The sequence below is a fragment of the Heterocephalus glaber genome, unplaced genomic scaffold, assembly GCF_053883595.1.
Source record: "Heterocephalus glaber isolate CG9 unplaced genomic scaffold, H.glaber_assembly_v1.0 deba00001550, whole genome shotgun sequence".
NCBI lineage: Eukaryota > Metazoa > Chordata > Mammalia > Rodentia > Bathyergidae > Heterocephalus > Heterocephalus glaber.
In genome coordinates, this window is record NW_028258343.1 from 22,348,435 (window position 1) to 22,371,120 (window position 22,686).

A 22,686-nucleotide genomic window follows, 5' to 3' on the forward strand; every position below is an offset into this window, starting at 1 on the left:
ATAATTGCAAGTCAGGAATTGTGATGCCCCTGCCTTGCCTTAGTAGTTCCCAGTGAATTTTAGGGATTCATTGCAGTTCTGTGAGGTATGCTTATGATATTTTGATCAGGACTGCATTAAATCTGTGTAACAATTTTGGAAGTATGGCCATTTTCACTATGTTGGTTCTTCCTACCCAAGAACAAGGGATGTCTTTCCATTTTCTGATATCCTCTTCCATCTCCTTTTTCAGAGTGCTGTAATTTTCCATGTAAAGGTCTTTTACTTCTTTGTTAGATTGATTCCTAAGTATTTCATTTTTTGGGTGCTATTCTGTTGCCCTAATTTCTCCCTCAGTGAGTTTGTTTTTTGTGTACAGGAATGCTGTTGATTTGTGAGTGCTGACTTTGTATCCAACTAAGCTACTGAGGTATTAAATCTAGAAGTCTTTTGGTGGAGTTTTGGGGATCTTCTATGTAGCGTAGCATGTCATCTGCAAATAATAACTTCTTCCTTTCCTGTCTTTATTCCTTTTATTTCATTCTCTTGTCTAATTATTCTGGTTAATTTTCCAGAACTATATTGAATAGGGGAGGTGATAGTAGAAATCCTTTCTGATTTTAGAGTGAAAGCTTTCAGAAAAAATTTAGTATTTTTAAATCATGTTATTACAGTTATTGCCCTTTATCAGTGAATGTTTCATTTTAGATTATTTACTTTGTGGAACATTTACCTTCTCTTATTTGTTACCATGTCTGAGTTTACAAACTAATTTTAATATTATTATCACCCTAAGTATATGAAAGAATATGCAATGTATGGAATTTCGTGAACCCTTCTGCCTGTAAACATAGACAGGAGCTGTTTAAGTGGGTTAGGTCGGTTACACTGTCAGAGAAGGACACAGACACGTTTCTGGTGATGGAAACATAACCTTCTGCTTATTCTTTCATCTCGCTGTACTCCAGCTTGTTTTCCCTCATTAACCGGAATAATGGTAAAAATCTTGAGCAGCTGCTTGCCCCACCCTTCAGCATCACTTACCGAAGAGGAGCGGAGAAAGGAAAGGAGGAGACCCTCCTAGCCCTGGGAGTTTGGGGCTTTCCCCTCCCCACCTTTTAGCAATCCTCTTTGCCAAGTGTCCTGGAAGGCACCGATGACAAAAGCAAAACAGAAGTTTAGATAAGCTCGAGGATTTGGGATGAATGGGTCCATTTAGTCTTGGTTAAGGTTAGCAATCTGAATATGTTAGACCTTTGTGGTCTAATATTTTTTCTGAGTTTGGTTAATAAGTGAGTTCATGACATTTACTGCACTTTTAAATATTTGTTCCAGCTACGAACTTGTCAGATACCTCAGACAGCACATATGCAGCACTCTGGGGCCCATGATTGAAGAGGAAATGGAAAAGTGCGCCTCTGAGAAGAATCAGGGTGAGGAGCCGGGCTACGACACGGTGGTGCAGTGCGTCCTCGCCAGGGTCCAGGAGTCCGCACAGTGAGTGTGCCCTGTCCCCGGCGCTGCCCGGCCGCCCGTCCTCCAGCAGGAGGCAGCCTCCGCGCCCGTTTCTTCCCTTACTTCCGCTTTGTTTTTCCGGTTAGCTGCTTTGTCACTGATTGAGAAAGGACAGCACAGTATTGATTTTCTGCTTATTGTCAGTGTCTCCTCCTAGAATCCAAGCCTTACAAAGACGATTTTATCTTTTTTTTTTCTTTAATCTTTTACCTATTTCTGTATCCTATGCATGGAAAATAAATGCCTGGTCCACCTTAGGTGCTGAACAAACAGGTATCTGCTGATGGAATCAGGGCAGTGTCGTGGCCAGCACCATGTACTGTGCCCCGGATCACGGTGATTGGCTTGGTGTGGACCCCAGCGTGCAGTGCTAAGAGGGCAGAGCCTTCCAGAGGTGGGCTTAGCGCAGGGCTGTGCTTCGAGGGATCAGGAGGTCTGCCAGCAGGGCTGTTTGAAGGAGCAAGACTGTGCCCCACCGCCCCACTGGCCCTCCAACTTGCCATCCTGCCATCCTGACCCCACCCAGTAAGAGGTCTTCACAACAGGAGCTGAGTGGAAGTTGTTCTTTACAGAGTATCTAGCCTCAGGGATTTTGTTACAGCAAAGGAAAACAGACTGATGAGCTGATGTTGGAAATAACTCATGGCTTTAGCAGTAAATGATTCTCTTTCCTTTCCCTTATCAGTCATGAGCCAATCACACATTTAATGGGTCACTTCTTCATGTCACATGTTAGATGTGGCCCATACAAATGAATGAGAAGTCTGCCCTCCTGTAACCCATGGGGAAGTGGGGAGTTTAACATTAGACTGAAATAGAAACTTGAAGTAGTTTCAGTACTGTACGGCAAATACCGTGATATATGCAGAAGCTTCCATGGAAACGTGACGAATGCGTTGAACAGCTGTGACAGAGAGATGTCAGAATTCAGTTGGGCCGGGGGTTTGGCTCAGTGGTTTTGCCCCCTGCTTTGCAAGCGCAAGGACCCGAGTTCGATCCCCGGTACCAAAAAAAAAAAAAAAGAGAATTCAGTGGCTCAGGGGAGGTTTCTTCCTCTCAAACAGTGGTTGGGAAGTACCTGTGGGCAGGTGGACGGTGACAGCCAGGTGTCATTCTGCAGTGGTGTCCTGTGCAGGGCCGTGTGCTGAATACTGGAGGCCGCAGATGACCTGAAAGGGAAAGAACATCCGCTTGTCCCGGTGGACCTTGGTCTCACCACAAGTGGGAAGTCGGGTAGCTCCATGGGACATGTTTTGCCAACCCCAGCATCAGAGACCTTGGGGTATATACTTCAGCCTGTGTTTCCTACTGAGTTTTAAAGCACTAAGTCAGATTTATTTTTAAAATAAGTGTCTATTACTTTGGACAGCAGTTTTTCCCTTGGTGACAGCTGATTATATTATTTAAACCAAATACATTATTAGTTGGACAAAGTGATAGTGTACAGCTATCAGTAACTTAGCAAGTTTAAACCTCTGTGAAAAGCCATAGAAATTAACATTTTATTTCTTGAATTTTAGAAAAAAGAAGAAATGGAGTCCTCTCTCTTTGGATAAGGTTAAAATTCCTAGTCATCTCTAGCAGTTTTGTTAAATTTACTGTAAACAGAGTGCTAAAACATTTTGTAGTAATTTAGATAATGTATTTTAATGATAAGGGCAGTTTTATGTGATACTGCTAGGAAATTCCTTTAAATTTCTGTCTAAGCTATTTAATTCCTATGTTTTAGTTCATCCACATGTAAAAATTAATACAATAATAACTGCCTCACAAAGATTTTAAATGACTCAGTGAATGTTTGTCTTCTGCTTTATGAATCATGGATGAAAGATTTTACATTGTACAGAACAGTATTCAATGTTTTTGTGATTCTTCAGAAATTACTTTGGGCTAATTGGCCACATTGCATCTACTAACGATATTTAATCACTGTAATAATGACAAAGTACTTTCCTCATTAAATATTTCAGTATTTATCTTTTGAATAGAGTTTGCCCACAGAAGCATTTACTGTTACTCTTGCAGCAGTGGAAGAGCATGCTGTGTGGGTTTTCAGGGTGACGTGCTTTTAATCTGAGCTTCTACTTTGTGGCTTTGGTGCCTGGCATATTCCAGGCACCTGCTGTAGGCTGTGTCTGCTGTTCCTCAGCTTTTTCAAGTGGCTGCTGCAGTGGCTGCTTTTGAATTCTAGTTCATGTAACTGGACTTTGACTGCCTGGCACTCTAGTTTTTGTTTAATGTAATTGCGGTGATTATTATCCTGTGATACTTTTTGCAGAGGAATCCGTGTTGGACTTTGCCAGAAGATTAGAACGTTTTTGTCCAACTCAGAGTCTCGGATTGTTTTGTGAACTTGAGTTACCTTGCTTTCACCCTGCATGTTGTTGGTATCACTTAATGAGGACGCGTGAGCCTCAGCAGGCGCAGTGGGGACTGTGTGGCGTTCACTGCACTCCGCGTGCAGGCCTGCAGGCAGCTGGGAGGAGCTTGCTGTGGCCCCGCGCAGGGCCTGTGGAGAGGAGCGGGCTCTGGCTCCGTGATGTGACCCGCCCGCTCCTTTGCGATCAGTGCAGGGCGCTCCGCCCCTCACAGCCGTCTCTATACATCCCTGTCCTCCCGAGCTCCTGTCTTCTCCCCGCTCGGCTGCTCCTGCTCTATTCGTGCTCGCTTTGTGTTCAGTGTTGTCTTTTCCTATGACTTCTGGTAATGTACCATATGCACATGTGTGAAATACATGCATGCGAATGTATAGTGATAAGTAAGTGTATGTTTCTAGCTGTATTGCACTACGAGTCCATTTTCGGTTGCATGTGACAGCTGACACACATGACCATACACAGCCTCACCTGTGAGTGAGCCCGCCTTGCACGCTGTGGCGACCCCTGAGGGGGCAGTGAGTGTGGCAGGAGGAGCGCCAGGCTGGGTGGCTCCTGCAGGGTCTGGGCATGCTGCTCGGCCCTGCTGCCCGCTTGGGCCGAGGCCTGGGCCGAGGGCTGTACCTGCAGACCGCGACCTCCCGTGCCGCGCAGCCGTGCTGGGCTAGGGGCCTAGGCTGGGGCCGGTCCAGTCCTCCGTGTGGTTCTCAGCCCGGAGTGGGCGGGCTGGTGGGCCCTGTGCACTGTCCCTGTGGGCCCTGGATCTGCCCGAGGCTCTGCAAATTCGGCTGCTGCTTCTCCGCAGCTCCCCCGGCAGGGTTGCTCTCCAGGAGGCAGTGCCTGCCCTGGATGTGATTAGCGAGTTCCGGTGACCGCCCGCCACCAAGGAAAGGAGGCGTTTCTGCACTTATTCCCCATGCATCGCCATGTAATAAACAAGCCACAGTGCTTTACCTGTGCAGACTGCTTCAGATATTCAGTTACTTCTTTATTTCTATCGCCCTTAGGATATAAGCTAGTGAGGTGGTACTCTTTCTACTTCGTTTTATAGTTGAGAAAATTGAGATTTAATTTCTGACGACAGAACTGCTAAGTTGTTAGGGTTACAATCCAGGAGTATAATTTTAAATGTAGTACTCAATGAACTGTGTGTATTTACATTCTTATGCCTTTTTAATTTTAAAGATAGAGATGTCAGTGGTCCAGTTCCCATATTCCTTGTTTGTGAAATAAAAGGACTAGGCTTTATGGTTCTTCCTAGATCTAAAATTATATTTCTAATTATTTTGGACATCTCAGTCCAATATAATGTAGATTCTTGACTGTGCTTAAAAAAGAGAATTTTATCATTAGTTATGTTTGAGAGTTTTAGACAGAGGTGAAAGAGGTCTTAGAAATTATCCAGATAAATTCGTACCAATGTCTGAAATCCCTCTCCTGACCTTCCTGTTACGGGCTGTCTAGGGCCTGTGTGAAAGGCCTGCTTATAGCTCAGCTCACACTGAGGTCCTGAGTGTGGACAGCAGGTGCCCGTCGGGGCTGCCAGGGCCTGGAGCTGTAAAGCACAGGTAGGGAAGAAGAGAGGAAACAAAGCACAGAGAAGGAGAGAGAAGCAAGACGAGAGAGGGCCGGGATGTAGCTCAGTGCAGCTGCGCCTGCCTCGCAAGCACAAGGTCCTGAGTTCGATCCCCAGTCCTGAGAAGAGAAAACAAAACAACAACAAGACGAGAGGTAAAAGCAGTGAAAAGTAGCCTGGCTTTTGGTTGTACGATATTCACAGTGGATCTCTTTGTGCTGATTGGAATGAACACCATTGAAGCATGCAGCCTTAGATTCTGTTTTCTTACTGCTCTGGCTTACGTGACTATGAAAAACCCCAGGAAGTGGAACACTTCCCGATTCCCTGTTCATTTTCATTCCTGTTTTACAGTTTTATTGTAGCCATTTAAAAAGACATTCACTTAGATTTTGCTCTAGCACTGCGTCCTTACAGGGAAGAATCGAGTCACTTAGCCGAGTTGACGGCTGTGATTTTTGCTGACACTTTCTCACTCAGCCTCCTTTGCATTTGCAGGTACAAAGACATGATGCATTCCCTGAAGGGTGTCATGACGGCCATGGTGGGGTGCATGAGTAGTGGGTTTGAGGAGCAGGAGGAGGAAGAGGAGGAGACGCAGAGGCCCGAGAGGCAGAGGAAGGCGCACAGGGAGAAGGGCAGCAGGCACTGCACAGACAGCTGCTCTGACAGCGACTCCTCCTTCAGCCAGGTGAGCTGTTGCTCTGCAGTTACCTTTGCAAGTGGTGTTGTGATCCTGGGCTTGCAATAAATCCTTTGTTAACTGGATTTCTTCTGCTTTCTTATTTAAATATTTAGAAGAAAATAATAAAATAACCTAATACTAATGGCTTCGTCAGTGAAATGCTACCATCTGACAGAATTCTATGTGTAGTGTTAAATGTGTTATATCTGAGATCATTCTTAAAGAGGTGAAAAATCTATTAAAATTGTACGGGAGGAAACAGATCTGCTTAAGTTTTAGTTAAAGCACCTCATTCTCAAAATGCACACGTTGGCACACGCCTGTGATCCTAGCTGGTACTCTGGGAGACTGACGGAGGAGGATTGCAAATTTGAGTCCAGCCTGGGCAACTTAGCGATTTAGTGAGATCCTGTCGCAAAGTAAAAATAATTTGGTGGAAATGAGGTCATAATTTCAGAAGATATTCTTGTTTTAAGCTTTGTTTTGACTCTTGAGAAGGAATCGTGGCTTAACACAGTCACAATGGGCCGTGATTTGTATGTCTTGGGGCTGGGCCCCTCTGGACCACCGAGCTACCTGCCGGCAGGGGGCAGGCCCCTCGTGGTGCAAGCCGTCTGGTGGGACAGTCACACGCACACCACTGATGGCTCCCGCTGCTGGGAGCATGTGAACTTTCTCTGGCTTCCTTTGGGATTCCCACCGGCTGTATTTGAGATTTCAAGCATCTGTCCCATGAAGAGGACTGTTTCAGAAGGAAAATTGGGTGGGGCTGAACTCTGCCCTTAGAGAGGCATAGGTCCCTGCACTTTGGACAGGAGAGTGTGAATACTAGCACGTCCCACAGAGCCCTTGCAGGGAGGGCAGGCTTGGAGGTACCTGGGCAAGCTTTTGCTTTTTGGAAAAGCAATAGACTGAAGAGAGGTTGCATTAGTGTGTTCGTAATTGAAAAGGTCTCTGAAAATATGTCAGCTATTTATTCCATTAGGCAGTGACTTTTTAGGTGCCTTCAAAATTGTCGTCACTTGTTCTGGGCATAAAAACGTGTCTGAATGTGTCTGTGGAAAGCATCATGTGGAGAGTTTTGATGCTGCTGTTTTGACACCACCTGCATTGTGCGAATTGAGTGGCCTAGCTAGTGTTTTAGAATTGCATCCCGATTATGTATGGATTTTTGATCCATTACTGAGAAGCAGGAAATTATTACGTAAATTTGCAGCTATTGAAGACTGGAGGGGAGACAGTGGATTTTGCAGTAGTGTAAGCAGACCTGTGCAAGGGTTTGGGTCGTGGCCAAGCCGGAAGGAAGAGCCTGCCGAATGAGCGGCGCCCGGTAACATTAGCTGTGTGCTTCGGAGATTTCTCCTGCACACTGGCTGCTCTCTGCTCGGCTTCCTGTTTGTTGTGACTCGCTGCCCCACTGGACAGGGAAGAGTGGCAATCGTAGCCCCGTGATTCCCGCGTTGGAATCTCTCCTTAGGGACAGGCCTTGAGCTCAGGCCGAGCCGAGCCCAGCTCCTCAGCCTGCCAGCTGTCTGCAGACGCTTGGGCTCCGTCCACTGAGTAGGAGCCAGTGCCTCCCCGGGGCTGGTGCTTCCCGGAGCGGAAAGGGCGCTCAGAGGGTCAGGCCATGCGGCGGCGCAGTTCCCGCCCTGCAGGCTGCTGTGGCTGGGGGGAGTCTGAAGAGCTGCCTGCGGCTCTCAGCCTGGCCGGACGCTGGACGCGGGAGATGGCTGTCCCCTCGCGTGACCGGCGCTCCTCTCCTGTCCTCTTCCTCCGATGTTCCAAGGGGTGCGCCCTCCAGCGCGGGTGCTTCACACGGAGCTCAGGCCAAGAGGACCTCTCCGTCACCCCGCAGGACACGCACAGGTTCACAGCGCTGCCGATTCCTTGCTTTGCAGCAGGCCCCGCAAGACTCACCCTTGCCCCCCTGTGGGGCACAGTGAGGGTCCCCTCTCCGCGTGGCAGACGCGACCCGGCTGACCGCCATCGCCGCGGACACCCTGCCCTATCAGGGTCTCGTGGGTGGACTCAGGAGGGCAGTGAAGAGCAGAGCTGTTGGGGAGGAGATTTCTGCCCAGCCCTCCTCCTGTCTGGGCCATCATGTTCCCCTGCCTGCACTCGCTTGTAGCTACCCTCGTTTCTCTCTTTTTTTCCCCATTAACTTTATTGGTACATTTTAGGTATAGAATACAGTTACATTCATCACTGGGATCTGGTACCTTTACATGAGTCTCTTGGTTCTTATTTTTTTCCCCCTTCCCCTGCTCTCCCTTCACCCCCTCCACCCTTCCCTATTTGCAAAGACTTTGTTTCCATTTTTTTCTTTTCTCATATTTTTTCTTTTCCTTTCTTTGCTTTCCCCTACCCTTCCCACTTCCCCTGCTCCTTTAGACCTTTTCTTCCTGTTACACAATATCAGTTATACATTTTTTAAATTAAAATATCAAGATTTAGGAGACATTACCACAGATTTTACAGAATTTAAAAGGATATAGAAAGCATATTACAAAAATCTTTTTTGAAATAAATTTGACAACTTCTAAGAAGTACCTTGGAAGACAAATTAATGAAACTAACTCTGGAGGAAATATCAAATTTGAGAATAGCACCTGTTAAAGAAAGTATATTCCTAGCTTGAAAACCTACCTATATGACAACAGCAGGCTCATAAACATTTTAACTGATGAATTATATCAAACAATTAAAGCAGAAAAAAGAAGGAACACTTCTCCCCACATTTTAGGAACTCAACATTGTGCTAATCCTAAAACTGGATAAAGATAATAGAAGAAAAAAGTATGAACATAGATAGAAATTTGTTTAACAAAACAAACTATTAGAAGTCAGATCTGGCAGGATGTAGAAAGTGGTTTTGTTATAGGGATGGCAGTGTTGGTTCAGCATTGGAAGATCCACCCCCCAAAGTAATCATTCTAACAGAGGAAAGGAGAAAGCCATATGATCCTGTCACTAGTTGGAGAAAAAGTACTGGACTAAATTCTACAGCTGTTAAAGCTATTAGGAGACTAGAAGTAGAACAGAACCTTCTCAACAGATTAAAGATACCCTCGTTTCTCTTTTACCTCACTCACTCTTTAGATCTCAATCAGAGCATCTTGAGTTCAACCTGTTTTCTGGCCTCTTCTACAATATTTCATGCCAGGGATTTAGCTCAGTGGTTCTGCCACCTGTCTTGCAAGCGCAAGGACCAGAGTTCAATCCCCGGTACCAAAAAAATTATTTCACACTCTGCAGTAGTCTTTTCAGTGAGAAACTCTGCCTTTGAGGACTTCGTGCCATGCTGGGGTATTTCAGGACCTTTGTCTCTTCCCCAGTGTCAGGCAGAACCACAGGGCCAGCAGCAGCCCAGCCTGCATGGGAATCTGGCCCTACCTCTCTCTGTCTTCAGTTGACAAGATTTTACTCTTTCGTATTACCTGTTTTGCTAGCAGAAAAATGTTCAAGCAAAAGGGAAGGACAGCTGAGATTTTAAAAACCTGAGCACCGAGCATTGACACTGCATGCAGCCTTGGACAGGCCCCGACCCCCAGTGTATGGTGAGGAGCTGACGTGTTTTCCGCCCGGAGCCTGCTTTGAGGACACAGTCTCTGACTTTGAGGACACCCGGGAAGCAAAAGCCACTTCTTTGATTAACAGTGCTAATATTCTTTTTTGTGACTACTTAAGAGTTTTTGTACTTTATAATATTATTAGATTTTTGTTATTATTTCTCAGTGTAGCACCTGTAAAGGATAGTGCCTCATGGTCAAAACATAATTAAAACATCGGAAAAACATATGAAAATCTTAGCATCTGAGTGTTTTTGTTTTGAAATACGTAGTAACTTTTGTTCTTTGAGGTTTAATGAAGTGTGGGTGGATAATTTTAAAAGATTTATATGCACTAGAATTGGAAAAAGCCCTTCTGTGTGGCTCTGATTCTATCTTAATGTTGCATCAGCTTGAAATGGACTCTGCTCAGCCGTTTGTGAACTTGGATGTTGGTTTCCTGCCCTTTCGTCCCTCAGTTTTCTTATGTGGGTGTTGAGGGACAGCCTGCTGTCTAGGGTTGCTTTGGGAGTTTAATGATTTAACATACACGAGCCACACTGAATAGGACCTGGCGCGTTACCCTAAGCACTTACACACAAACGCGTCCTGTTGTCCTTCTTACCGGCATTGGGTGGTCTTGTCTGTTTTTAAGACTAGGAAAGGAATCATTGTGCATTAGGCATATTAAAAGGCTAATTTTTATAGGCTATTTACATATTTCTCCTTTTTATGTTCCATGGCAGTATTGTTTAGACAACTGTAATAACTGTCTTTCTTTGATCGGCTGTATGTTTAATGGCTTGTACCGTAGACAGGCCACATGTTTAAAATAGAGATTTCTAGAGTAAGTTAATTTTAAGGGTGAGTCTTTAAAATCTAAACTGTAACAAGTGCATAAATATTTTTTAGGACATATTGTAATAAAGTAATCAAGTATGATATCTCTATAAAAGACAGTGAGTACATTCTCTCCTCTCTGTCTCTGTCTCTGTCTCCCTCCCTCCCTCCTCTCTCTTTTGTGTTGTGTGTATATTGTTACTGGGGATTACACTCTGGGCCTTTACACTGAGCTGCATCCCAGACCCTTCTGCTTCCTTTTAGTTTTTGAGACAGGGTCCTGCTAAGTCTAGTGACCAGGCTGGGCTCCAACATGAGATTTCCTGCCTCAGCCCCAGAGTGCTGGGATTACAGGCATGCACCACTCTGCCTGGCTTCTTTCATAGGTCCATTAAAAAAACAAAACAGAATGTGTTTTCCTTATGTCACCTTCACCTGATACAATGTATCCAAACTTGTTTGGCATGAAAACCTTCAATTCAGACCCTTGTGATCATTAAGAAGACCGAATACATCTCAGACTATTAGTCTGTTCTATTTCTTTGCCTTTTCTCCTTATAGTTTGCCCAGAAATTATTTGTTCAATTTGCACTTTAACAGATGTAAATGTATTTCTAAAAAATTCCTTTTGGAAGTTTCTGCCTGTGTTGATGTCCCCACATCTGTCACCACCAATAGATCACTATGTGTTACTTTACAAAGGAAGCTAGCAGCTATTGCTGCTGTCCTCGGCCTGGTCAGTCTTAAGAAGTATTAAGAACTGAAAATCTGGCAAACACATTCTCAAGTTATCTGTGTGCCTTCTTGAAATGTATTATTTTTAGTTACTATGGTAATTTAGGGCTAGCCACTGATAATAATATAAAAATGAGACCTGATAGATATAAGATAGATATAAAACTCATTCTTATATCTAGTATAATAAAAATTATTAAATTGCTTAAAATTATTTTTAGAGAAAAGTTTGTACTGTGTTTAAGGAGGCAGTTAAAAAGGTCTAAGTGGTCAGTGTGGTAAGCGTTGCAGCTACTCCAAGTAGGTAAGTATTAAAAGTTAAAGCAAACTCAGCTGAGGACTCAGGCTCCAGGGTTTGCTCCCTGAGTGGATAACGCAGGCTCCTGCCACCTGCAGCATCCTGTTCCAGCGGCTTCCAGAGTGCCAGGGGGCCATGTGTGTTATTTATTCAAGGAGCCTAAGATGGAAAGAGGATCGGATAGGCACATAAAAGACAGAATTGTCAGGCAGAAATAATGTGTCATAGGCTTTCCAAAGTGGAGCTTTAACTAAATATCAGAGGGCTGAAGAGAAAAGTATCCAGGCCCAAGGATGGGCAGTCTGCAGGTCAGCCCCGTTGAAGGAGTGGATGGGAAGGGCTCAGGGCTGCGTGCAGAGGTGAGAGCTGTGCTCAGGGCTCGGCGTGGCCCCATGGCACGGTGCTGGCCCGGCCTGTGCGAGGCCTTGGGTTCAGTACTGGGACTACAGAAAAGAGACACGTTGTGCTGTAGCAGTTATCATACCTCCTCATTATGCAGCCACGGTGTCTGGCACATCTGCCTGACACATTGGAAGAGCTGGATAAATGTCTGTGAAACAAATCCATCCATTGAGAGGCTGAATGGGATCGGGCTGGAGGCCGAGGGACCGCGTAGATCTTGGACAGAGAGATGTGCTCCCGAGATTCGCCGTCCGTTGTGCACGCGGTGGCGTGGGAAGGGGACACAGCGGTGCGGGAGAGCGGCTGGAAGGCTGTGTCCGCAGCTGAGGAGGAAGCGGGATAGAACTGTGGGCCGGGGGCCGTGGAGCGGGCCGAGGGTTGTGGAGGAGGCGTTCGAGGTCTCGCTCTGGCTTCGCGCTCAGGTGTGGAGGGTGAGGACTCCCGAGCCTTGGGGTTGGTACAGAGAAGACTGGCGGACGCGCACCCATCACCCCGTCACATTGCCGGGTCCCGCGGCCCCCCAGGACCCGGATGGTGGGTAGTGTCAGGAGGGTGACCCTTCGCTGGCGCGAGTGAGGGATGGCGAGGCGCTGAGGTGCTGCCTGGGGACAGACAGCGGCAGCTGGGGCTGCAGTGTGCGGCGGCCGTGGAAGGCGCCAGCCTGACGCGGGCAGCAGGCTTGGTGGCTGCAGAGAGCGGTGGGCCGAGCGGCGGCGGGAGGAGCCCTGCCCGGGATGCACAGGCTGCATCTGCGAGGCCAGGCCCGGCTCTGATTTGGGCACGGAGATGCCTGGGCAGTCGGCTCCCAGGGACAAGCTTGGGGCTTGTGCTGGATCCCCGAGGACCAGGCGAGCTGCGTGCACCCGCGTGGACCTGCGTGGAAGCGGGTGGGAGAGGGATTCGGAATTACAAAGGCCACGACTTCCATTTCCGGGCTGTCACACGCGAGGTGCCCATTGGACCTCCACGCTGGGGTGTTGTAGGGAACAGGGAAAGGGGACGTTACCAGAACCTCTGCAGTGAGTCCTGGTCTCCTGCGAGCCCTGGCAGCACACGGCGAATTACAGGAAAGGTAGAAAAATGAGACTGAGAAGAAGCTGAGCTTTGGGTCTGATCAGTGCTGCTCTGGGCGGCAAAGACGAAAGCTCCCAGCTTACTGCACCTTTTACTCAGTACTCAGTACATCGGGAGAAACAGATGTAACATGACTTGCAGAGAGTTCAGTACATCCGCGTAAACAAGATGTAACAATCCAAGAACAATGAGGAACTGAGTAGATGTTTGTTCCTCCCAGGATGTTTCTTGTCCTGGGGAATCCCAGCATCACTGGATCATTGAGGTCTCAGCTGTGAACGGAGGCCAAAATGCAATTATGTCTCGGAATTCCATAGCTGGGCTGTAGCAGGAGAACTAGGCTAACCAAATGATTTTTCCCTAAAATTGTGTAGCATTGCTCCCAACAGGGTGTTAGATGGGCGACTGTGGAGGACAGGAGGGCTGCAAACTTAGGGGCGAGAGGTGGCCTCTGAGCCGAGGGGCGGAGTCCCTGGGCAGGGGCCGCTCGAGAAGACGCTGGGAGGCGGCAGCGGAGCTCTGAGCGTGTGCGAGCCATGCGTTTAGGAAGCAGGCGCTTTCACTGATACATGGTAACTTGTAGCTATTAATGTAATTTTTGTTATTTTTAGATGGTCTTTTAGTTTGAATTTTTAAACAGTTTTTGATGGGAGAAAGACCTTTTCTTTCTCTTAAACAGCTTATTGACCACTGTAAATTTTTTTCTAAATGTAGGTTTTTACTTCAGAATTTTTTTCACCAAAGTAGAACTATGGAGATAGACCAAGAAAAAGTGTGGGAAATAATGGGAAAAAGAACTTCAAACATCCCTGTAAACTTCTGCCTAGGCCGTTGGACCCCACTTGCTTATGTTGTTTGTTTCAACTTTCCTTCTCCTTTGCTTCACTCTTTGGGGTACATTCTGGGTTTGTATAATGCTCTATACACTGCAGTTTTCTCAGAAAATAATAGTTTTTGTATACGTGAAGGTTCATTGTCCTACGAGGTGTTCAGTTCTCATTTTAAAACCTTTGGAAAGTGGATCACTTTCTGTCCTTCTGAACGCTTCTGTGTTTTACAGAGCAGCACTGCTCCAAACGCTGAATAAATCTGTGCTTGTCAATTGCTTTACAGAGTTACAAGTTTTGTCCAGGAAAATTGCAGTTGATTGTGGACCAGTTGGATCCCCGGCAACCTAAAGAGGTGAGTGCTCAGCATGGTGCAGGCCCAGCCAGCTCTGCCTGTGGGTGGCCTATGTGCTCATGCAGGGCACGGATGCAGGGGTGGCTCTTTCTCCTGCCCTGGGCCTGCACTGTGGGGCACCCTAGGCCAGTAGCCCTGATCAGCTTGCTGGTCTTGAAACGAAAGGGCACAGAACAAGGAGACCGTCCTTAGAGAATTGCAATGCTTAGAAGAAAACAATTATTTTCCTAGCTTCTTTTTTAAAGGGGTGAAGCGTTTGTTCTCAAAACTGTTCTCCACTGTTGCTTTGTGTGCAATATTTTAGTGATCTCTTATGAAAAAATTCATTTAATGCTTTTCTATTTTTATAAAATGTGAACTACTTAAAATTTTTGATAAACAAAATTAAATACTTACATGTGACATGTTATGAAATGTGCATTGAATTGTATCTGTTTATATGTTAAGAGAATTTACTAATTACTGTAATAATGTTCTGTTTCATTTGAAAGTCAATTTGAAATAAAAATAAGGATCTTTGAATTTTTTATCTTAAGACTTTTAAAAGACTTGCCATTTTTTGTAAATTTTTGAGTTATTTTTCCTCAAACTTTTCATTTTAAGCTCATTCTCATTGAAATTTTCTGAAAAGTCAGAATCATTTTTTTCCTCTCAGAATTTTGCATTCTGTTTTATTCTTGGTTCGTAGTAAATAATGTTTGAAAAGATATTGGATCTGAGATTTGACTTTTATATGATAAAAATCCAATTGTCTTCAGTTTAAATGGATTACTTAGAAATTTGTTCTTGTTCAGCACTCTGTATTCCGCTTCCATAAGTACTAAATTCTTAATGGGATTTTGCCCTAATAATTAACTGAAAAGGAGAGATTGCTTAAATTGAAAATTAATTCCTAATTTCTGACACCTCTCATATCCCCAGTGCCTGTCACAAGTAGAGGTGATGAGCCTGTCTTTCAGGTGACTGCGAGACATTGTCAAGCACGTCTGCCTCTGTCTTTGTCACCTAAAGAGGCAGATGTCTGCTGGCCGGCCGAGGTCTTGGTGCTGGCTCTGAGCCGCCTTTCATTCAGAGGCTGCAGGTGGGCGGTGCCTGGGTCTGAGCACCGGGCGGGACCCTGTGTTGCCCCTGCTCGAGGGCACATGCAGCCTGGTGCCATCCATCCGTGGAGTGGATCTGTTCCCCATGGTTTTCAGTGATCCTGATTGGAGCCGATGGAGAAGTAAACTGGCTGTGAAAATTCAATTCTGCATTCCACTGCGGAGTGACTTATTTTTCTACCTCAGTAGTTAGAAGGTTGGAAAATAATGGGCTGGCAGGAAAGACAGTTGGCGCTCACCGTTTTGCGAACCCTTGGTTCGTGCTGACGGCCGTCCCCAGCACGCTAGGCAGTGCTCCAGGCTTGCGGCCCTGGCCCTGGCCCTGGCCCTGTGGGTGCCCGTCGGTGCCCGCCGATATGGGGAATCTGCTGCCCTGCTCGGGCTCATTCTGCCCCCGAGGTCCCGTCTGATTCCTGTAAGATGTAGCAATTCAGTGTTCAGGCTTTGTTTACCTGATGCACAGAACTGGTTTTCCCCTGCTTAGCACTCGGTTTGAAAAATCAGTTCTCCTGTGTTATCTATGAAAGGACATCAGATTCTCATAAATGGCACTAAAGTTATCCACACCCTGACTTTCAGTACCTTGTTAAATTCTGTTTTGGAGAATTGGAATTATTCCAGTCGCTGAGTGTTAATGCACATCTTTTAAAAACTCCAGGTGAGACACGAAGCCTTGCAGATGCTGTGCTCCGCTCCTCCCTCGGACATCCTGGGCTGTGAGAACGGGGCCTCCCTCTGCCAGAGGCTGACGGCGGCGCTGTCCGACCCGGACCCCGTGCTCAGTGTAAGGACCCGGCTGTGGAAACGTACAGTCGCGTCTCTCCACCATTCTGCAGCTGCAGTAGATTTCTCTAATGGAGGCGCACATAGTTATGGAATTTCAGCTTCAGCTCTGCATTGTCAGAAGTCTCCTTTTCAGGAATTCCTGTTTATGGTCAGATTTGAAGTGCGGCTGCGAACATACTACTTTGTTAAGTAACAGACGGTTGTTACCTTGTGGATTATGTTTTATGTGAAGGGACATCCAGGTACTTTGTGGGTTTTTTTTTTCCAGTTACCTTTAAATTTATTTAAACTAAGAGGAAAAGGTCATAATGTTTTCGTGCAATACATACTTGGTTCTTTAAATAACAACTGTGACAAACAGCAGAAAGAATAAAGGACTGCTACACTTGTGATCCATACAAAACACCAACATTTTGGGTTGTACGTAATTAAAGAAATACCTCACTTTCAAAATGCTGTAATAGCCCATACACAGAGGCCTGCCTTAGGTGGGCATAGGAATGCAGTTTACAAAAGAAAAAAAATCACACCGGAACTATACAATTTCTTTAAAATCACTGAGCAAGAAAAGCAACATTGAACTTTCATACTGATTTTACACAACTTCTATACAGTTCCTTCACTTAAATCCAAGAGCAAAAGTTAAGACTCTCCTCTATTTTTGGTAAACAACTGTATGGTAAACTTCGATGACTTTTCCCCCTGGATTTTACCTGGGAGTGGCCTGTTTTATATTTTATTTAAAAGAGGGCAGGTTTGGCACTTTTATACTGATGTCACCAATGTTAATATTCCTTGGGATCTCGGGAAGATTCATATTCTTTACAGCTGATACAGCACAGACTAGAGCTCCTGCTAAGCCAGCCTCAGATTTCTCCAGTTTATTTTGTGCATCAATTTTGTGTAGCAATTTCATTCATGTTGCTCCCCAATACCATCCCCCCATCACCATTTCCATGAGAATATTGTGAACCCTGTCCAAATGGAAAATTAAATCCAGTTCACAGACATTTTCAAAACATTCGTCTAATGTTTCCATGAACACTTGAAATAAATCTAAAATGCCAAGTTCACTTTCTGAAGAATCCACACAGAAGACAAAATATAGTGTTGCATAATGTCTATAAATCAGTTTGTTGTCAGATCCTCCAATTAATAATCTCCTTCTAGGAAATGACATTTTCATCTCTCAGCTATCAAATGAAAGTCTTCCTGATGATTTGTTGTTGTGCATCTTCACTGTAGGGCTGGTAGAACTTGGAGAGCCGCGGCTTGCCATGTTTGCTGAAGCTGAGGATCGCCTTGATCATGGCTGGCCCGGCCGATCTGGTGGGCGCTGGGGCGGGGCGGGGGCGGTCATGCGAGGCTCGCCTGGGGATCTCATGCCCGCCCCCCTAGCTTCCCTTTGTGGTTTTTTTTTTTGGTACCGCGGATCGAACTCTGGACCTTGGGCTTTGAGGCAGGCAGCGGCACCACTGAGCTAAATGCCTGGCTGTGTTGTTATTTTTGAAATGAGATGCATATGTTCAAAGAGTTTATAGTATGTGAAAACTGAAATTTAAAAATTAGAAATCATTAGCATTTAAGTGTTTATTTAGAGATTAACTGCTAAGAAAGGAAAGCTAGAAAATGGCAAAGCAAAGAGATTATAAAATGAGATGAGTAGCATTGAAAAAAATCCCTAAAACTGTAAAATTGCAGGCAGTAGATGTGACTGCTTTATGGAAAGGTTGGTGGGCACGCAACTTTTCAAGGGCAGCTCTTCTATGACTGAGGTGAGTTTATACCAGCAGAGCCCCGATTCTGTGGAGAATCCGTGAGGTGAATAAACAAAGTCCTGGCTACTCTGGTGTGTTGGTGAAGACAACTTGGGCTTTAAAACCGAAGTGGTGTTTTGTACAGAGCTGGAGATACCGGCGGAAGAGTTGCGTTTGTTTCTGTTCCGCGTATCCGTGGGACATCTTCAGTGTGCGTGTTGTTCTTTCTTTGAGGCTGGAACAGCCCCAGAGTGGGACAGAAAAGGAGCTCACAGAGCTCACCCTGCAGTGCAGGCCACGGACAGCAAGCGGGGGGTTAGGGAGACCAAGGCGTCAGTCTACCCTCAGCCTCAGCGAGGATGTGATCTGCTGAAGACAGAGGGCTGGGGGCCACTTCCCTCGTCCCTAGCAGAGGACAGCATTTACCTAACGCTCTGATGCAGTGCAGACTTCCCAACACCAGAGGGTGCTACAGACTTCTGCAAAAACCCATGCAGGCACTTCCAGGGAGAAAGACCTTCAGGGTCCCTTTTACTGTTCAGAGCTCTCTCAAAACAGATAACAGTCCTGATTTCCCCTGTGTTGTTTCCCTTGCCTAAGGAAGAGTTGCAGCAGAATAGATTTCCCTTACTTTAGTAATTGTGCAATAAGTGTACCTGTTGCACTTTCTACTGGCTTAGTGTAAGTTGCTTTAGTTAGCCATTAAGATTACGATGCAGCCGGATCAGTTTCCATACTTAATAAATTGGGAGCAATTGTTATAAAGGAGAAATGGTAATAAAGTCAGTCATTTTGCGGTAGAAAATAAAACGTGGCATCCTTTTCATTTTACATTTTTGCTTCACTCCTGTTACTGATTTTGATTCTCTTTCTTGATCGCCTGCCCTGAGAACTCTCGTGTGTACCTGAGTGAAGCTTTCAGTGGTCGAGGGTCGTGACAAATACTTCTCAACTGCTGCCACGGTAGAGATGGATCTCCCAACGTGTTTAGTATATGTGCTGCCAAAGCAAGCGCCTCCCAATGTGTTTAACCAGCTGTGTGCAGCAGGAACTTCTTGGGTTATTAGAAGTCTCTGGTCATGTGGGGGAGTATTTCTTGTAAGCCTATGATGTGAGCAAGGTTATTAATTTTTCCCCTAGGTTAGAAAATTGAGGCAACTTTATTTTTATTTACTGAAAAGTTGGATTTCAGTTTTAGGATTAATCTCACTATGATATTTACATTTATAGAATTAAAATTCATATGATTATATAACAGCATCATTCTTAAGTACCTGCTAGTGCCAGGCTTTGTTCTAACTACATCTGTTTTTCATTCAATTAATTTACCTTGTGATACTTTCTACCTTGAGTTTTAATAGTGTTAAAAATATAGTATCTTTCTTGGGGATAGAAACAATTATTAGAAAAAATCTTAAATGTCTAATTACTGAAACTACTCATGTAAACAACTGAAAAACCAATCTTGGATTTAGAATCCAGTCAGCTTGGTGTGGTGGCGCATGCCTGTGATCCCAGCCCTCTGGGTGACTTAGCTAGTTCCTGTCTCAGAAAAACAAAACCAAGAAACGGGCTGGGAATTTAGCTCAGGGTAAAGGTACTAGTTCTGATTCCCATTCCCCCCGCCCCCCCCCCCATGAAATACGTGTTCCTAAACTTTGTCGTTGCCTGTTCTGTCATTAGCTAACTGAGGCCTTCACTGTCCTCGCTCCCTCTGACCTCTCTCGTGCCGCTCCGCCTTCCTGTCAGTACCTGTCATGAGCAGATTTTGCAATATATTTTGGTGTTGTATTTGATTTGCTCTTTTGCTGCCTAATGTAAGAATGTGATGTTTTATCAGTACATTCCTATTTAGTTTTCAGGGCGGTTTGTGTTTATGGTTTGAGGTTTTAGTATGTAAAGAAACTGCATCTGTCTGGCTGGAACTTTAGAGGTGCATATTCTGTCTCCTTTCCCTAGGACCGGATTTTGAAGTTCTATGCGCAGGCGTTCATACTTCTGCCGTTACACATGACCAATGAGATTTACACAAGCTTAGGTGGGCTTACTATGTCACTACATTTTTCTCTTCTATGTGTACTTTAGGAAAATGCATATGAAATACATTTTTTTCAGAAAGCACTATAAATGAATAATGTACCAGTTGTTACTTTTCTTTTTCAGCAAAATATTTGGAGCTGTACTTTCTTTCTAGAGAAAGTCATATTCCTACTCTTTCAGCGGGTGTAGATGTCAACAACCCTGACGTGACCCGCTTACTTAAAAAGGTATTTGTTCACTAGAATCAGCTTCTCTTTTAAGTCATTCTGTACTTCGTGGTCTGTTTGTGACAGCATTGTACCCTGTCCTGTAGGTCCGTCTTCTGAGTGAGTATCAGAAAGAGGCGCCGTCTTTCTGGATCCGTCACCCAGAGAAGTAAGTCTGTCCCCAGGCCGCTTGGGTGGATGCAAGGCCGCAGTGCTGCCCCTCAGGTTCAGGGAGAGAGAGGCCCAGACAGCCTCGACTGGTGGCAGGGTGGGAGAGGGGTTGGTGACGCCCATCTTGCTTTCCAAAGCTTGTTTGGTCGGGTGCTAAGCTTGTGAAGGGATCTGTACAAGCACCTCGTATCACTGCTAACCGTGAAAGCAGGATTGTGCAGTTTCAGGTTGTTAATTAATCTCTGCTACTTTAGACAAAGTCTGTAAAATGTTCTTTAAACGTGTTCATTTAATGCTCAAATTTCTAATAAGGTCATAAGAGCATCAGTGAGTCAGAAACGGAAAGTTACATTTGGCGAGCTGTTGCTGAAGTAGTTAGGACTGTAGATTTTTAGCTGAGCATGGTGGCCCATGCCTGTAGTCCCAGCACTCAGGAGGCTGAGGCAGGAGGATTGCCCTGAGCTCCAGGCCAGCCGTAGTGAAAACCTTTCTCAAAAAACCAAAAAAAAATTTTTTTTAAAGTAGAAAAATTGAGTGTGAATTCTATCTCTGCCATTTCCTGAAATAAAAAGTTTCTAAAGAGTATATTCTACTTTGTCATTCTATAAAGTGTATCACTACTGTTACAACTGTATACTATATTAATAGTGAAATGAATCACTGATATATAATATGATAATTGTACATAAGCATATAGTATAGGACCCAATGTATGATGGCCTTTGTTCTGCTCTAAAGGTCGCGCCTCTTTCCCCACGTTAGGTATATGGAGGAAATTGTGGAGAGCACTTTGTCCTTGCTGTCAGCTGAGCACGCTCCAGGCCCTCTTCTCTCACCGAAGATTTTAGATCCGATCTGCTTTTTTGCACTAGTTGACACTAAGGCTGTGTGGTTCAAAAAGTGGACGGTAAGGAAGCGGGGAGACTTGCGCTGTCATTTTAAACAGGAGCGGTGTTGCCTGGCCGCGCACTGCGGCTTCTGGTCACTTTCTCGCATTTCACCGTAAGAGCCTTGCATGCGGCAGGTGGTGTGGCCCCCTCTGGGCCGCGAGGGATGGGGACTTAGCCGTCCAGACTGTTGACAGAAAGTGGTAGAGGCACACGGCTGTGCGGTGGGCACGCATTTCAGTCCGGCCAGGACGAAGGGCCTGTTCACATCTGACTTTCTTTAGCGTGAAGGCTCCAGCTGCCCTAGGCAGGCGCGGTGGTGGGCGCTCAGCGCTGGCGCTTGCAGGGCTGAGGAGGGACGTCCTCGGGTGTGGCTGCACTCCCCCAGTGAGCCTGCAGTTCAGGCGTGGCTGGCATCTGACGGCGCGCTCAGCCCTCCGCACCGAGAGGCCCCAGGCACTGTCTCTGTCTCCTGCCCACCCCGGGCTCGGCTCGGGTGGCAGAAGAGAGCAGAGCCGTGACCGGCAGCCAGCGGTTGCTCAGTGCGGTTGACTGTTACTCCCTGATGGCCCTTTCTTTCTTTGCCTTTTCTGATCTGACCCTGATGATCAGTGCCCACCTCTCGGAACGTGATGCTGCCTCCAGTAGGGAGCCCGTGGCTGCAAAGCAGTGGTGGGTGAGCCTGGGCTCCATCCGCTCACGGGGACCTTGGTCCCACCCGACACGTCTCTTGGTCTTTCCGTGATTGTGAAAGTGCAGCACCTTTACTGAAGAAAATAGGCAAAAAATGTAAAAGCTGTTTTTTATAGTTTTGCAATGCAGAGATACCAGGGTTTTGGCTTATTTAGGCATTTGCATTTTTTACATTATAAATGCATATTTTGCATATCTTAAGAACTGAATTTTTTTTACTGAACACTTTTGACTGCCAGTTCTTATTTCTTAAGAGAATGAGGCAGGCCACAAGAAAACGAAACAAGAGGAAATTAGTGAGATTGGGTGAAAATGTTTCCTAGTCGTACCGAAAACTGACTGCCTCCTCCTATAAGCCTTCCATCTAAGGGAGAGGTGGCAGACTTCGTATGTAAAGGGTAAATGGTTCTGGCTTTGCGGGCTGTGTGGTCCTTGTTGCAAGCTTTCAGCCCTACTTTATAGCTTCAAAGTATCTAAGAAAGGATGTGAACGAATCACCTGACTGTGTTGCAATTAGGCTTTATTTGCGGTGGTTTTATTTGGCCTGCTATAGTTGCTGACTCTGGTCTGAAGGAAGCTTCCCCTAGGGAACATGATGAGTATTAAAGGTAATTTAAGCATACATCAGCATATTTCTCTTATTAACCCTGAAAAGAAGGATTCATGGTTTTTAAAAATACTCTAAGCCACTGGGTTAAAACATAGGGTTCTGATTGACCTTCAGTTGATTGTAATACTATTTACTGAATTAAAAACTATTCCCTAGAATTGTGATAGGTTTTGCTATCTAGTATTGAATGTTAAACAGTTTAGGGTTTTACTGTTTTTAAGTAACAT

The 22,686-nt window shown here is 45.5% G+C and overlaps 1 protein-coding gene and 1 pseudogene across 10 annotated transcripts in view; one reads left to right on the top strand and one right to left on the bottom strand.

The window, feature by feature from the left end:
* Tbc1d32 (TBC1 domain family member 32) overlaps nt 1–22,686 on the top strand; it is a 165,056-nt gene that overhangs the window by 12,644 nt on the left and 129,726 nt on the right. For 7 of the 10 annotated variants that reach the window (XM_087190189.1, XM_087190193.1, XM_087190192.1 and 4 more), the window contains exons 2-9: nt 1,315–1,476; nt 5,944–6,136; nt 14,141–14,209; nt 15,968–16,093; nt 19,812–19,890; nt 20,016–20,119; nt 20,206–20,267; nt 21,032–21,176. In XM_087190189.1, coding sequence (XP_087046315.1) covers nt 1,315–1,476; nt 5,944–6,136; nt 14,141–14,209; nt 15,968–16,093; nt 19,812–19,890; nt 20,016–20,119; nt 20,206–20,267; nt 21,032–21,176 — 940 coding nt within the window. Of the gene's footprint in view, nt 1–1,314; nt 1,477–5,943; nt 6,137–14,140; nt 14,210–15,967; nt 16,094–17,421; nt 18,816–19,811; nt 19,891–20,015; nt 20,120–20,205; nt 20,268–21,031; nt 21,177–22,686 lie in introns of those variants that run through there. The other 3 variants (XM_087190197.1, XM_087190195.1, XM_087190198.1) reach the window with 3 other exon arrangements.
* LOC106010680 (AP-3 complex subunit sigma-1 pseudogene) lies at nt 16,824–17,422 on the bottom strand (annotated as a pseudogene).